Raw genomic sequence first — 14805 nt, forward strand, 5'->3', positions numbered from 1 at the left:
GGCAAGTATCCCATATGCCTTTTTTACCACCTTATCCACCTGTTCCGCCGCCTTCAGGGATCTGTGTACTTGCACACCCAGATCCCTCTGACCCTCCGTCTTGCCTAGGGTCTTTCCATTCATTGTGTATTCCTTTGCCTTGTTAGTCCCCCCAAAGTGCATCACCTCGCACTTTTCCGGGTTAAATTCCATTTGCCACTGTTCCGCCCATCTGACCAACCCATCTATATCGTCCTGCAGACTGAGGCTACCCTGCTCGCTATTTACCACCCTACCAATTTTTGTATCATCCGCGAACTTACTGATCATACCCTTTACATTCATATCCAAGTCATTAATGTAGACCACAAACAGCAAGGGACCCAGCACCGATCCCTGTGGTACCCCACTGGCCACAGGCTTCCAGTCACAAAAACAACCTTCGACCATCACCCTCTGCCTTCTGCCACTAAGCCAGTTTTGTATCCAATGTGCCAAGGCACCCTGGATTCCATGGGCTCTTACCTTCTTGACCAGTCTCCTGTGCGGGACTTTATCGAAGGCCTTACTGAAATCCATGTATACCACATCCACTGCGTTACCCTCATCCACACACCTAGTCACCCCCTCAAAAAATTCAATCAAATTAGTCAGACATGATCTTCCCTTGACAAAGCCATGTTGACTATCCCTGATTAATCCTTGCCTCTCCAAGTGGAGACACATTTTGTCCCTCAGGATTTTTTCCAATAATTTTCCTACCACTGGCTCACTGGCCTGTAGTTCCCCGGTTTTTCCCTACTACCCTTCTTGAATAATGGTACTACATTAGCGGTTCTCCAGTCCTCTGGCACATCCCCTGTGGCCAGAGAGGTCCTGAATATATGTGTTAGAGCCCCCGCAATCTCCTCCTTTGCCTCACACAGCAGCCTGGGATACATTTCATCCGGGCCTGGGGATTTATCCATTTTTAGGCCAGCTAAAACCGCCAATACCTCCCCCCGCTCGATGTTAATATGTTCGAGCATATCACAGTCCCCCCGCCCTATTTCTATGTCTACATCGTCCTTCTCCATAGTGAAAACAGACGCAAAAAATTCATTCAGAACCCCTCCTACATCTTCCGGCTCCACACACAGATTGCCACTTTTGTCCCTAATGGGCCCTATTTTTTCCCTAGTTATCCTCTTACCCTTAATATACTTATAAAACATCTTCGGATTTTCCTTTATTTTGCTTGCCAGTGTTATTTCATGGCCCCTCCTTGATCTCCTAATTTCTTTTTTAAGTATCCCCCTGCACTTTTTGTACTCCTCTAGGGCTTCCTCCGTCTTTAGCCTTTTGTATCTACCAAAAGCCCTCCTTTTTTTCCTAATCCATTCCCGTATATCCCCTGACATCCAAGGTTCCCTGTGGTTTTTGGAACCACCCTTGACCTTTACGGGAACATGTTGCCATTGTATGTTCTCAATCTCCCTTCTGAAAGCCTCCCATTGCTCCGATGCGGATTTTCCTACAAGTAGCTGATCCCAGTCCATTTTGGCCAGATCCTGCCTTATCCTATTAAAATCGGCCTTCCCCCAATTTAGAAGGGCCTCTTTCTGTGCTGTAAAACTCTATGACTATTTCTCAACGCGGCTTCCGCAGCTAAGGCTCCCTGCCAGGAATGCGCAGTCAGAAAATTTCCTCTTATATTGACACAGAGAGTGAGGAATGTTTGGAATAATTGGTCAGGCAGACTAGTAAAGACAAAAACCAACAGAGTTCAGATCACAGTTTTTTGCTGGCTGGATGAGTTCGGGTATTAGAAAGATGAGCTCCAATGGGCAAAATGGCCTTTTCCTCATCCTTTAATTGTTCTTATGTTGTTAAAAAGAATCATCACGTTAAACCTGCTGGAATATTGAATGCTCAGCATCAAGTGTCCAGTCGGATCAGCCATCAGAGCTAATCCCGATGCTGTCATCCCTTGGTTTCTACAGATTAAGATAAGTTAGGTCTGGACTTCCTAATAAACCCTAATCTTCAGGTATTAAGACGGTTGGGGAAAAATATCTGGCAATGTATTACTTTTGTTTCCATAAATAACTCTGTAATTATAAAGTAATAGGTATGCGAATGTACGGCATTAATATTGACTCACAGTAATAACATTCATATCACAATGTTCTCTTGTTCATTACGAATTAATAACCTATTGATTACATTGTACTGGGAGCTCTGGTAATCCCTTGGTTAGTGCAGACGGCAGTCACACAGTCGCTTACTGCCTAATCACTTAATCCCACATTCATAACTTTATAATTAAATTGTTGTTCCTAAGACTTAAAACAGGGCATTATCACAAAGCCTTGTCTCAGTTCACTGCCCACGGCTACATAGCAGCCCATGTGGCCGGATGCTGAGTGAAAAGTAATTGAGATTTTCTAGATACTATGTCATTTCCAAAACAAACTAAATTTACAGAAAAGATTCCACTGATTGTGCCTGATGTAAAAACAGATTTGTATGTTGCTGAACTGCTTTTATTTATTTATTTCAATCTTCATTCGTGTTTTGCTCGCATGAATGATGCTGTTCTGGATTCGATGTGTTTGCTCTGGTAGATTTGGTGCTTGGGGAACGATACCCGTTTCCATGTCAACAAGTCCATTGATGGAACCGTCCATTCAACGGTTGTCCGAGGACTGATAGCTGGCGTGCTGTACCGTGTGGAAGTGGCAGCAGCTACAAGCGCTGGAGTTGGGGTACGAAGCCAACCAGCAACTGTCCTTATAAGTAAGTGAGGGAGACTTGAAAGGTAACTGCAGAAATGGAGGGGTGGCTATTATACCTCCAAAACAGTTAAAAGCTTTGGATCAAGCATACACTTCCTGTCACACTTACTTCCTGTAACGCTCTCCTATCACATTCCAGTGCATCTATATAAAAGGATAGTGGTGTCTGTCTGTCTGTCTGTCCGGACATCACTCAAAAGTTATAGAGCGTACATACACATATGTTATATCAAAAGAAAGGTTATGATTAGGAGGGTGTCCTAGGTGTATTTACTTTTTGGTCAGACAAAAATTGTTCGGACAGCAGACAAAAAACGGGAAAAAATCAGCTCATTAGCGGTTGACCAATCCTACCGCTCATTAGCGTTGAGTGATGTGATGGTTGACCAATCCTACAGTTCAGTGACCTGATGGTTGACCAATTGGTGCATCATGGGCAGGACCTAATCCTGCAGCCTCCCGAAACTTCGCCACCATTTTTTCCCCTGCTTTTCCTCAACAGCAAGCGGGGCAGCTGCGTCGGCCCGCCGGAGCGGGAGGTGAGTTGGGACCACTCGGGCCGGGCCTCACAACCGCTCGGCCCGAGACACAGAGCGGGGGAGCGGCAGCGGCTGGCCGTCAACCACGCAGCCCGAGACACAGAGCGGGGGAGCGGCAGCGGCCGGCCGTCAGCCGTGCAGCCCTCTAAACTGCCCTGGCAATGCCGGGCCCCCCCAGCTAGTTTGCTATAAAACAGTGTATTATTTTTACTCACCGCAAGTAGCACCATGGGACAGCAATTACACTCTAGATGACCTTGGGATGTGCTATTTACAACAATTGAACCTAGAAAGAAAAAAGACTTGCATCTATATAGTGCCTTTCATGACCACAGGATGTCCCAAAGCACTTTACAGCCAATGAAGTAGTTTTTGAAGTGTAGCCACTGTTGTGATGTAGGAAATGCAGCAGCCAATTAGTGCACAGCAAGGTCCCACAAGCAGCAATGTGATAATGACCAGATGATCTGTTTTTTGGCGTTGGTTGAGGGATACATGTTGGTCGAGATGCCGGGGAGAAATCCCCTGCTCTTCTTCAAATAGTGCAATGAGATCATTTGTGTCCACCAGAGTGGGCAGACGGGGCCTCGTTTTGACCTCTCATCCGAAAGGCAGCGCTCCCTCAATACTGCACTGGAGTGTCAGCCTGGATTGTGTGCTCAAGTCTCTGGAGTGGGGTGCGGTCTTGGTGAGACCACATCTTGAGTATTGTGTGCAGTTTTGGTCGCCTTATCTGAGGAAGGATGGTCTTGCCATGGAAGGAGTTCAGCGAAGATTCACCAGGCTGATACCTGGGATGGCAGGAATGACGTATGAGGAGAGATTGGGTCGATTGGGCTTATACTCGTTGGAGTTTAGAAGAATGAGAGGGGATCTCGTTGAAACTTATAAAATTCTGACAGGACTGGACAGACTAGATGCAGGAAGGATGTTCCCGATGGTCGGGGAGTCCAGAACCAGGGGTCACAGTCTAAGGATAAGGGGTAAGCCATTTAGGACTGAGATGAGGAGGTATTTCTTCACCCAGAGAGTGGTGAACCTGTGCAATTCTCTACCACAGAAGGCAGTTGAGGCCAATTCATTAAATATATTCAAGAAGGAGTTGGATATATTTCTTAAGGCTAAAGGGATCAAGGGATATGGGCCTAGAAATTCAGTGGGCTGCGCCACCTGTGGCGCCTAAAGAGGGCACTTAGTGGTTTTAGCGCCACTGGCCATGCCTCCCGCGAAATTTAGCGGGGCGCTAATGGCGGCGTTAGCCTGTAGCGCTGCGCCGCCACCGATGACGTCATCGGTGTGCGCAACGTCCCGCTACCGCCCCGAACGCGATATTTGGTCGTGCCCCCCCCCCCCGTAGCGCCGGTCGCAATTCGCGACCGGTTCAGGGGGCCTACCTGTGGCGGTAGTAGCGCTAATTAAAGGGGAGGTGCGGGGCGGCCATTTTTTTCGTTGGCCGCCTGCCAGCTCCTCCTCGCGCCGCCGTCCCTGGCCTCCTGATCCCCCTCCCCCCCCCCCCGGGCAGTGCCGGCTGTGTCCCAAGAGCCCGGCACTTCTCCTCGGTGCCGGGCTCTTTTGCCAGCACTCGCGATCGGAGATTGCGCTGGTGCAGGCCCCTCCCCTTTAAGAAGGGGAGGAAGGCCTGCAGTACCGCAGTGCGCCGTGCCGCAGCGTGTGGCGCTGCGGCACGTTGCGCTGCGATATTCATTTGCAGCTCCCCAAGAGGGACGCGGGGCACCTCGAGCAGCGCCCGCTTCCGTTTGGGGCGCTGAAACTGAATATCGCGCTGGCGCAAGCAGCTCCGTCTGGAGCGGAAATTCCGGCGGTTTGTGGCGCCACCGAATTTCTAGGCCATGGGGAGAAAGCAGGTACAGGGTACTGAATTTGGATGATCAGCCATGATCTCATTGAATGGCGGAGCAGGCTCAAGGGGCCAAATGGCCTACTCCTGCTCCTATCTTCTATGTTTCTATGTTTCTATGTTAAGGGACAGACCAAGTTATGCAAAGCTCCACTTTTGCAGCAGAATAATACACTGTGTATTTCATGGGATAACACTCCTGGGCGTATAAAACAGCATGTCATCTGCCTTACTGTGAGCAACACTTGGGAGATCTGATGGTATGTATCATTAGAGCATACAGAAACTGCAGATCACCAGCACTAATGGAGTGCATCTAGACAATGCAATATAAGGGATTATATAGTGTAGATACAAAGCTCTTTCAGCTCATTCCATCCTCCAAGGTCGTACTCCGGGTCCCGATTGGGCCATTTGTCATCTTCTTTCCTACTGCTGGCCCTAATCCCCTATTCCCTGCTGAATCATGAATTGTTCCAATTGCTTCTTGAATGCTTCGGTTTGTACTTATTCATCTGGCGACTTGACATGTGAAGAAGTTACGGGCCATTCGGTGAGCTCCTGCTTCCTGCTGGGAATGCTGGATTGCCAATCATCCATGTTATTCCTTGACGGGAAGTGCCTGATCCCCTCCCAGGTGGCGAGCTGTACAGTTCAGAACAGAAACTAGAATTCTTTAAAAACTTCTCTTTAAAGCAGAGATGGTTGAGGGGAGATTTAATAAAGTTGTTCAAAATTCTGAGGGGTTTTGATAGAGTAGATGGGGAGAAACTGATTCCACTGGCTGGGGAGTCGATAACCAGAGGACACAGATTTAAGATAATTGGCAAAAGAATCAAGGGGAAGAGATGAGGAGAATTTATTTTACGCAGCGAGTTCTTATGATCTGGAATTCACTTACTGAAAGGGTAGTGGAAGCAGATTCAGTAGTAACTTTCAAAAGGGAAATGTATATATTCTTAAAAAGGAAGAATTTGCAGGGCAATGGGGAAATAGCAGGGGGGAGTGGGACTAATTGGAGCGCTCTTTCAAAGAGCCGGCACAGGCACGATGGGCCGAATAGCCTCCTTCTGTGCTGTATGATTCTATGATTCTAGAAGACCGGCTGTGTTTTCTTTATCATTCTTCAAAGTCTCAGGACTGCCACGGTTCAAACGATTGGTCAGATTGTAGCTGAGCCACACCGTAGACACCCACGGCTATTTGGAGACCAGTGATGCCCTAGCAACATCAAACACCAGCAAACATTGAAATGTATTTTTAATGGTTGGTAAATTAGCTTAAAAAACACTATGCAGTGTGAATCAGTGTTCAGCAGGAGGGCCCTGCATGGCCCAGCTTGAAGCAAACCTTTACAGAGAATTATTTATCAAAGACATATTAAACTATCATTTCATCTCATTTCATCATGGTGCAGTGTACTGGGGCATGGCTCAATGTTCACCACATCACTCCCTGCCTGCAGCAGCATTGCTGTAGGAAGCAGTGAGCGAAGGTCGAATGCTTCCTCACTGGGGCGGGGAACATAGGAACAGGAGTTGGCCCCTCGAGCCTGTTCCGCCATTCAATTAGATCATGGCTGATCTGTATCTTAACTCCATCTACCCGTCTTGTTTCCATAATTCTTAATAGCCTTGCCTAACAAAAATCTATCAATTTCAGTTTTGAAATTTTCTATTTTTGGGGGAGAGAGTTCCAGATTTCCACTACCCTTTGTGTAGGGCAGTGCTTCCTGACATCACTCCTGAATGGCCGAGCTCTAATTTTAAGGCTATGCCCCCTTGTTCTGGACTGCCCACTGAAGGAACTAGTCTCTCTATCTACCTTACTGAATCCTTTAATCATCTTAAACACCTCAATTAGGTCATCCCTCAATCTTCTACACTCGAGTGGTGGCAGGAGGCTCCTCACTCGGGACATTTTTATGCACCTTCTAGCAAGCAGTTCAGAGCAGTAGAGGAATATGCCTGGGATCAGATCATTCAGTCTCCCGGCCACAATTGGTGTGTGACAAGGTGGGAGCTTGGGGAAGGTGTGAAAATACAATGAGAAAGACGGCTTCATACCTCGCAGCAAGGTGTCCTTGAGTAAGATAAGCAGAGCCCCTGTGTGCGACATATTTATTTTCTAAACGTTGACTAATTATTTTGCATATCATTACCAGCACTCAGAGAAACTCCCAATGCAGACTCCACGATTCTCGACGCAGAGCTGAAAGGAGTTCTCCAAAGCTTCCGTGTGCTGGCCTTCTGTTTATCAGGCGCTGCTGCTCCAGGCACTCCTCACTGGGAGCTGGAGTCTTGCGATTCCCTTTGCCAGAGGAATTCCGGCTCCACAGTTTCCATTGGCATGTGCCGGGGGTCTGACGGGACCTGCGGAACTACGGCTCTCTGATTCTGTCGGGCCGCCGCTCTACATTACGGAGTGACAGCAACTGCAGGAGTGCTACAGGTTTGCTGGCCGTCTCGGAGCAACGAGTGGCGGGCATTAAATGTAGTCTTGCCAGTGCCACCCACATCCTGGGGCAAATAAGAAAAAAAAGTCACTCCGCTAATGTAAACGCACCATTAGACCATCAAGCTCTCATGGGAGGCAAAGAAAACTATATCTATTCTCATTGTAAAAACATTACAGAGGGAACATGAACCAGGTTTTTTCAATATTGAAAGGAATGTGGATGAACCTAAGAACATAAGAAATAGGAGCAGGAGTAGGCCAAACAGCCCCTCAAGCCCACTCCGCCATTCAATAAGATCATTGCTGATCTTCAACCTCATTTCCACTTTCCCACCCGATCCCCATATCCCTTGATTACTCTAGAGTCCAAAAATCTGTGGATCTCAGCCTTGAATATACTCAAAGACTCAGCACCCTTTGGGGCAGAGAGTTCCAAAGATTCACAATCCTCTGAGTGAAGAAATTCCTCCTCATCTCAGTCTTAAATGGCCGACCCCTTATCCTAAGACTATGCCCTCTAGTTCTAGACTCCCCAGCCAGGGGGAAACAATCTCTCAGCATCTACCCTGTCAATCCCCCTCAGAATCTTATATGTTTCAATGAGATCACCTCTCATTCTTCTAAACTCCAGAGAGTATAGGCCCAATCTACTCAATCTCTCCTGATAGGACAACCCTCTCATCTCAGGAATCAATTTAGTGAACCTTTATTGCACCGCCTCTAAGGCAAGTATATCCTTCTTCGGATAAGGAGACCAAAACAGTGCTCCAGGTGTGGTCTCACCAAAGCGCTGTACAATTATAGCAAGACTTCCTTACTCTTATACTCCAACCCCCTTTCAGTAAAGGCCAACATGCCATTTGCCTTCCTAATTGCTTGCTGTACCTGTGTGCTAACTCTCTGTGTTTCCTGTACAAGGACAGCTAAATCTCTCTGAACACCAATATTTAATAGTTTTCGCCATTTAAAAAATATTAGGCCCAGAAATTCGGGTCGGGGGCTTCCCGCGGGTGTAAGCCCCCGACCTGCACTTATCTACCGCGCCGGCCGTTGAGCTGTGGGCCCCCGTGGAATTGCGATCCTGGGCTTCCTCCAACTGCCGGCGCGCAGTGCTTGCGTATCCCAGGGGCGCAGTTAGTTCGATGCATCCCCTGGGATCACGTGGGCCATGGAGAGCCAATTGGAGCAGGGAATGCTTCATTCATAAGTTTGACAGCCTGTCAAACCTATAAATACTATAAGCCCCAAAACATCACTAAATCTTCAAATAAATTTTTTTTTAAATCACATTTTTAAAATAAACTATAAATTACATGAAATAACTATTTTAAACAATAATTTAAATTTTTGAAAAAAGTAATTTTATTTTCTAAGGGCTAAAAATAAACTTACCTTTCTTTAAAGTACAAAGAAGGTTCACTCGGTTAATCCCGGGGATGAGGGGGTGGTCATATGAGGAGAGGTTGAGTAGATTGGGACTCAACTCATTGGAGTTCAGAAGAATGAGAGGCGATCTTATTGAAACATATAAGAAAGTGAAGGGGCTTGATCGGGTGGATGCGGTGTGGATGTTCCCAATGATGGGTGAAACTAAAACTAGGGGGCATAATCTTAAAATAAGGGGCTGCTCTTTCAAAACTGAGATGAGGAGAAACTTCTTCACTCAGAGGGTGGTAGGTTTGTGGAATTTGCTGCCCCAGAAAGCTGTGGAAGCTACATCATTAAATAAATTTAAAACAGAAATAGATAGTTTCCTAGAAGTAAAGGGAATTAAGGGTTACGGGGAGCGGGCAGGAAATTGGACATGAGTCTATGTTCGGAATGGTCATGGCCCTGTGGGTAACGGAGCGGGCCCAGGGGCCGTGTAGCCTGGTTCTGCTCCTACTGTGTTCTAATTCTGTGTTAGATTTCAGAAGATGGTTTTATTCCCGTTCCTGGCTGGGGTGGAGATCGCCTTTACAGAAGGTAAGTACTGTAGAAAATATAGGGACAGAGTGATCTCCTGGAAGAGTTTCGATCGCCTAGATGGGTCGGAGAGGAATTTCCCAGATTTTTTCTCCCGTATTGGCCATTGGGTTTTTTATCTGGTTTTTCGCCTCTCCCGGGAGATCACATGGGTTCGGGTGGGATGGAGAGTGATAGAAGATTTGAGGTTAGGATCAGATCAGCCATGATCTTATTGAATGGTGGAGCAGGCTCGAGGGGCCGATTGGCCTACTCCTGCTCCTATTTCTTATGTTCTTATTTAAAAATAATAAACCCGTGGAAAAAATGTTTTAATTTTAATTAATTCACAACTTACCTTGTAAAAAGCAGGCCTTGCGACTGCTTTTTACATGTCTAACTTCTGGAGACTTACCTTCCCGGGAAAACCTGGAAAAAAACGTTAAGTTCGATGCGCACGCGCAGCCTCTCCTGCGCACGCGTTCCACCTCTGAACCCCTTCTTTCAGGGGAACGGAAGTGCCGGTTTCCCGCGCATGCGCAGTGCATGCAGGAAACCGGCACTTCCATTGGGCTTACGGGTGAGCACAGAAGGAGGCCATTTGGCCCATCGTGTCTGTGCCGGAAAGGTATTAAGGCATATGGGGCAAAGGTAGGGATGGAGTTAGGTCACAGACCAGCCAATGATCTCATTGAATGGTAGAACAGGTTTGAGGAGCTAACTGGCTTACTTCTGTTCCTATGTTCATTATAATGCGCGTGTTTTATGATACTGCATGAATGTGGAAATGAGAATCACCATTTAAAAGCAACACCCGAACAGGGCCTTGAACTCTGGATTTTCAGATTAGAAGTCTGGTGCTCTACCGATTGAGCTATCCAGGCCCTATTTGCCAGTTAATTAGATCATGGCTGTTCTGTACCTCAACTCCATTTACTCACCTTTGCTCCATGTTCCTTGATAGCCTTAAATAATAAAAAAATCTATCTCAGTCTTAAAAATTTCAATTGATTCAGAATCCACAGCCTTTTGAGGGAGAAAATTACAGAATTCCACTACCCTTTGTGTGAAAAAGTGATTCCTGATTTCACCCCTGAATGACTCAGTTCTAATTTTAAGATTGTGTCACCTTGTTTCGGACTTCCCCACCAGAGGAAATAGTTTCTCTGTATCTACCCTACCGAATCCTTTTGTCATCTTAAAGAGCTCGATTAGATCATCCCTCAATCAAGGGAATACAAGCCAAGTTTATGCACCCTGTCCTCATAATTTAACCCTTTAAACCCTGTATTGTTATGGGTGGCGGTGGGAGATTTTAATCGATTCAAATGCTCAGCGCCATGACTGAAATTTTTGTTTTATTATTTCTCTCCCTTCTTTGGCTGCCCAGGGCCACACTAGGCCTCTGAGAGGTGCCTTAACTACCCACCATCCATCTGAACAATCCAAATAACCTGAGACCGAAAAATCCGCAGGGCTCAGGGGCATAATTCCCGCTTCAGTTAAGATGTGTCAGGATTCCACAAGAGTGGAATCTCCATTCCATTGCACGGAGTGCTGCATTCTAACCAAACTGATTGACAGATGACGGGAGCCATTCATTCCCCTCACCTGTGAGTGCCCGATCTCCCTGTGTTGGTAGAGGTGCCGAGTGGAGATCAGAGGCTCCTCCACAAGCTGGCAGGGGAGAATCCGAGGATCAATCAGCCCTGGGCCCTTGTTGAAAGTTTCCTCTCTTCTGGCTACATTAGGAACGACCTGGGAGCAGGGAATATGGTAAATGGGAGTATTGGACTGGGGAATTCCAAGACAACAGGAGAAGGATAACATTTCAAGACAGAGGATTGGGAAGAAATCTTGGGCAATAACTAACAGGTGGTAGCGAGTCGGGGGGCGTGCGAATCGGGGGGCGTGCGAATCGGGGGGAGTGCGAATCGGGGGGAGTGCGAATCGGGGGGAGTGCGAATCGGGCGGAGTGCGAATCGGGCGGAGTGCGAGTCGGGCGAGTCGGGGGGAGTGCGAGTCGGGCGAGTCGGGGGGAGTGCGAGTCGGGGAGAGTGCGAATCGGGGGGAGTGCGAATCGGGCGGATGATTCCTTACCAATCATTTCACAATACCACCCAAGATGAATTTCTACCCTGATTTTTTTTTTAAATTAAAGTCACTTTATTTTTGTTCACTTTTGGAGCCTCTTCTAATCTGTTCAACTCTTCCCAGATCCAGCTTCAGACCAGGAACCGGTTCCCATGGAGAACAATGAAAACGTCAGCCTGGCAGAGCAGATAACGGATGTGGTGAAGCAGCCGGCATTCATCGCTGGCATCGGAGGGGCGTGCTGGGTGATCCTGATGGGGTTCAGCGTGTGGCTGTACTGCCGAAGAAAGAAAAGGAAGGAACTCAGTCACTTCACTGGTGAGGAGGGTAACTACAACAACAACTTGCATTTATATAGCATCTTTAACATAGTAAAATGTCCCAAGGTGCTTCACAGGAGCGTTACCAAACAAAATTTAACACCGAGCCACATAAGGATATCTTAGGACAGATGTTCAAAGAGGTAGGTTTGAAGCAGTGTCTTAAAGGAGCAGAGAGAGGTGGAGAGATTTAAGGAGGGAATCCCAGATTAAGGCCTAGGCAGCTGAAGGCATGGCCGCCAATGGTGGAGCAATGAAAATTGGGAATGCACAATAGGCCAGAATTGGAGGAACATAGAGATTGTTGTAGGGCTGGAGGAGGTCGCAGAAATAGGGAGGGGTGAGGTCATGGAGGGATTGAACACAATGGCCCAGAAATTCGGGTCTCCGCGGGTGAGTACGCACGGGGTACTCACGCGTTGCCCCGATGGAAGTGCCGGTTTCTTGCATGCACTGCGCATGCGCGGGAAACCGGCACTTCCGATCCTCTGAACGAAGGGGTTCAGAGGTCGAACGCGTGCGCGCGGGAGTCTGTGTGTGCGCTTTGAACTTACGTTTTTTTTACAGGTTTTTCCGTGAGGGTAAGTCTTTAGATTTTAGAAATGTAAAAACCAGGCATAAGGACTGCATTTTAAAAGGTAAGTGGTCAATTAATTAAAATTAAAACATTTTTTCCACAGGTTTATTATTTTTAAATACTTTAAAGCAAGGTAAGTTTATTTTTAGCCCCGTTTTTTTATAAAATTATTTTTTTCAAAAATTTTAATTATTGTTTAAAATAGTTATTTAATGTAATTTATAGTTTATTTAAAAAGTGTGATTTAAAAAAAAATTTATTTGAAGGTTAACTACTGTTTTGGGCCCTCAGCAGTCGTATGTTTTGACAGGTCTTTCTGTCAATCTTATGAATGGGCTTTTCCCTCCTCCGATTGGCTGCCCATGGCTCACGTGATCCCAGGGGACGCATCGCACTAACTACGCCCCTGGGACACGCAAGCACAGCGCGCCGGCCTCTGGGCCAGGCCCCGGAGAGGAATTCCACGCAGGCCCAGAGCTCAACTGCCGGTGCACTAGGTAAGTGTAGGTCGGGGGCTTGCACCCGCGGGAAGCCCCCGACCCGAATTTCTGGGCCATTGTAAAATCGAGGCATTGCTGGACTGGGAGCCAATGTAGGTCAGCAAGCACAGGAGGTGTAATATTTCCTCCACACCTCCACTACAGGGTCCAGGCATAATACCCTCACCGCACCTCACCACAGTGGGCAGGTGCAATATTCCCACCAACCTGCCTCTACCACAGGGAGCAGGTGAGTACACCCACTGGCCCCCTTTTACATTGGGGTTCCTTGGCCACTTTCAGTAGCAGCAGGCCCTTCGTACAGTGCGTTGTTTGGTCTTGTGATTTCCTCCGGTTTCTCCCTCCTCTCCTGAAGGAGCTGACTCATGATGAGGTACTTTCCCGTGGGCTCCTTCCAGCCTCCACAAAGTAGTCATTCTGCATGTGTCAGTCTAAGCAGCGGCAATGAGTAAGTAACAGGCCCTTCAACTGGAGAGGGTTGGGGGGAGTGGGGGAGCGGGGGTTATCCTGGCTGAGCCCAAGCTTGTCCTCAATTGGCTGAGGCCAACTGTAGCACCCACTGCCTCTCCGACTACGATCTATTAAATAAGCAAAGACCACGGAACAATCCTGGGATCTTCCTGATCTGTGTGGCTCAGTACCACACTGAGATGAGTGGGTTGCTGCTGTGGGAACGTGTCTAAAGGTGTTTTGTAACTAGGGCACAATGCTGACCATGATCAGTGACTCCCAGTGGCGGTGGATAGAGAATCTGTCTGATCTGGTGTCATAACCTCACTGGAAGCACGAAGCAAATCCCGTTTTACGCTCGTAACTTGGGCTACTGGTGCCCTGTGGGTACAAAGCGAGACACGGGGTTAACCCAGCAGCTCTTGTCACTCAGAGCGCTGCGGGTATGGAGCTAGCACCAGCGTCACCCACTCTAGTTCCTGCAGTCGATGACAGGAAGCTGATACCACATGGGAGCCTTTCTACATACCCCAGCAGCATTCATCTAACAACGGTAACGCTTGCACAATATCTGTTCTTCCTCCTCCATTACAGCACAAACTAAACTCATCACCTTGCAGATAGGTGGACCTGTCCTTAAGACACCGGCTGTGGGCTGTGCAGCTGATCTTTGCTCCGACATAGTGAAGCACTGCAGTGATTTACTCCAGGTCACTGAGTAACTCAGGCCGTGAAATCAGGTGACAGTTCCACGTACTCCATACCTCTGCCTGTTAAAATTCACCCACACCTTCCTTGGTTTTTTAAAAATTCTTTGGGGGAAAAATTGGGTGAGTAGCGCCACCTGTTAGCGCCTAAAGAGGCAGTCAGTGGCTGTAGCGCCACTGGCTGCGCCTCCCGCGATATTCAGCAGGGGCGCTAATGGTGGCGTTAGCCATTTGCGCTGCGCCGCCACCGATGACGTCATTGGTGTGCGCAGTGCCCCAGTCGCGATATTTGGTAGCGAACGCCGCAGTTGCGCCATTCACTACCCGCGCCCGGTTCACGGGGCCTTGCTGTGCCGGCAGCGGCGCAAGTTAAGGTGGAGGGGCAGCCGCCTGCCAGCACCTCCGTCCCCGGCCTCCTGACGCCACCCCCCCCCCCCCCCCCGCCGCGGCATTGCCGGCTGTTTCCCGAGAGCCCGGCACTTCTCCACGGTGCCGGGCTCGTTTGCCAGCACTCGCAAGCGGGGATCGCGCTGTTGCAGGCCCCTCCCCCTTAACAATGGGAGGAAGGCCTGCAGTACCGCAGCGTGCCGTGCCGCAGCGTGT

The 14805-nt window shown here is 48.2% G+C and overlaps 1 protein-coding gene across 6 annotated transcripts in view; it reads left to right on the plus strand.

Annotated features, from left to right (window-relative positions):
* Positions 1-14805, plus strand: part of robo3 (roundabout, axon guidance receptor, homolog 3 (Drosophila)) — a 594316-nt gene that overhangs the window by 522023 nt on the left and 57488 nt on the right. For 4 of the 6 annotated variants that reach the window (XM_085968074.1, XM_085968069.1, XM_085968070.1 and 1 more), the window contains exons 16-17: positions 2586-2757; positions 11772-11975. In XM_085968074.1, coding sequence (XP_085824200.1) covers positions 2586-2757; positions 11772-11975 — 376 coding nt within the window. The remainder of the gene's footprint in view (positions 1-2585; positions 2758-11771; positions 11976-14805) is intronic. The other 2 variants (XM_085968072.1, XM_085968071.1) reach the window with 1 other exon arrangement.

The sequence above is a fragment of the Somniosus microcephalus genome, chromosome 26 (assembly GCF_052327205.1).
Source record: "Somniosus microcephalus isolate GS21.2 chromosome 26, FLI_Smic_1.0, whole genome shotgun sequence".
NCBI classification, from domain to species: Eukaryota; Metazoa; Chordata; class Chondrichthyes; order Squaliformes; family Somniosidae; genus Somniosus; species Somniosus microcephalus.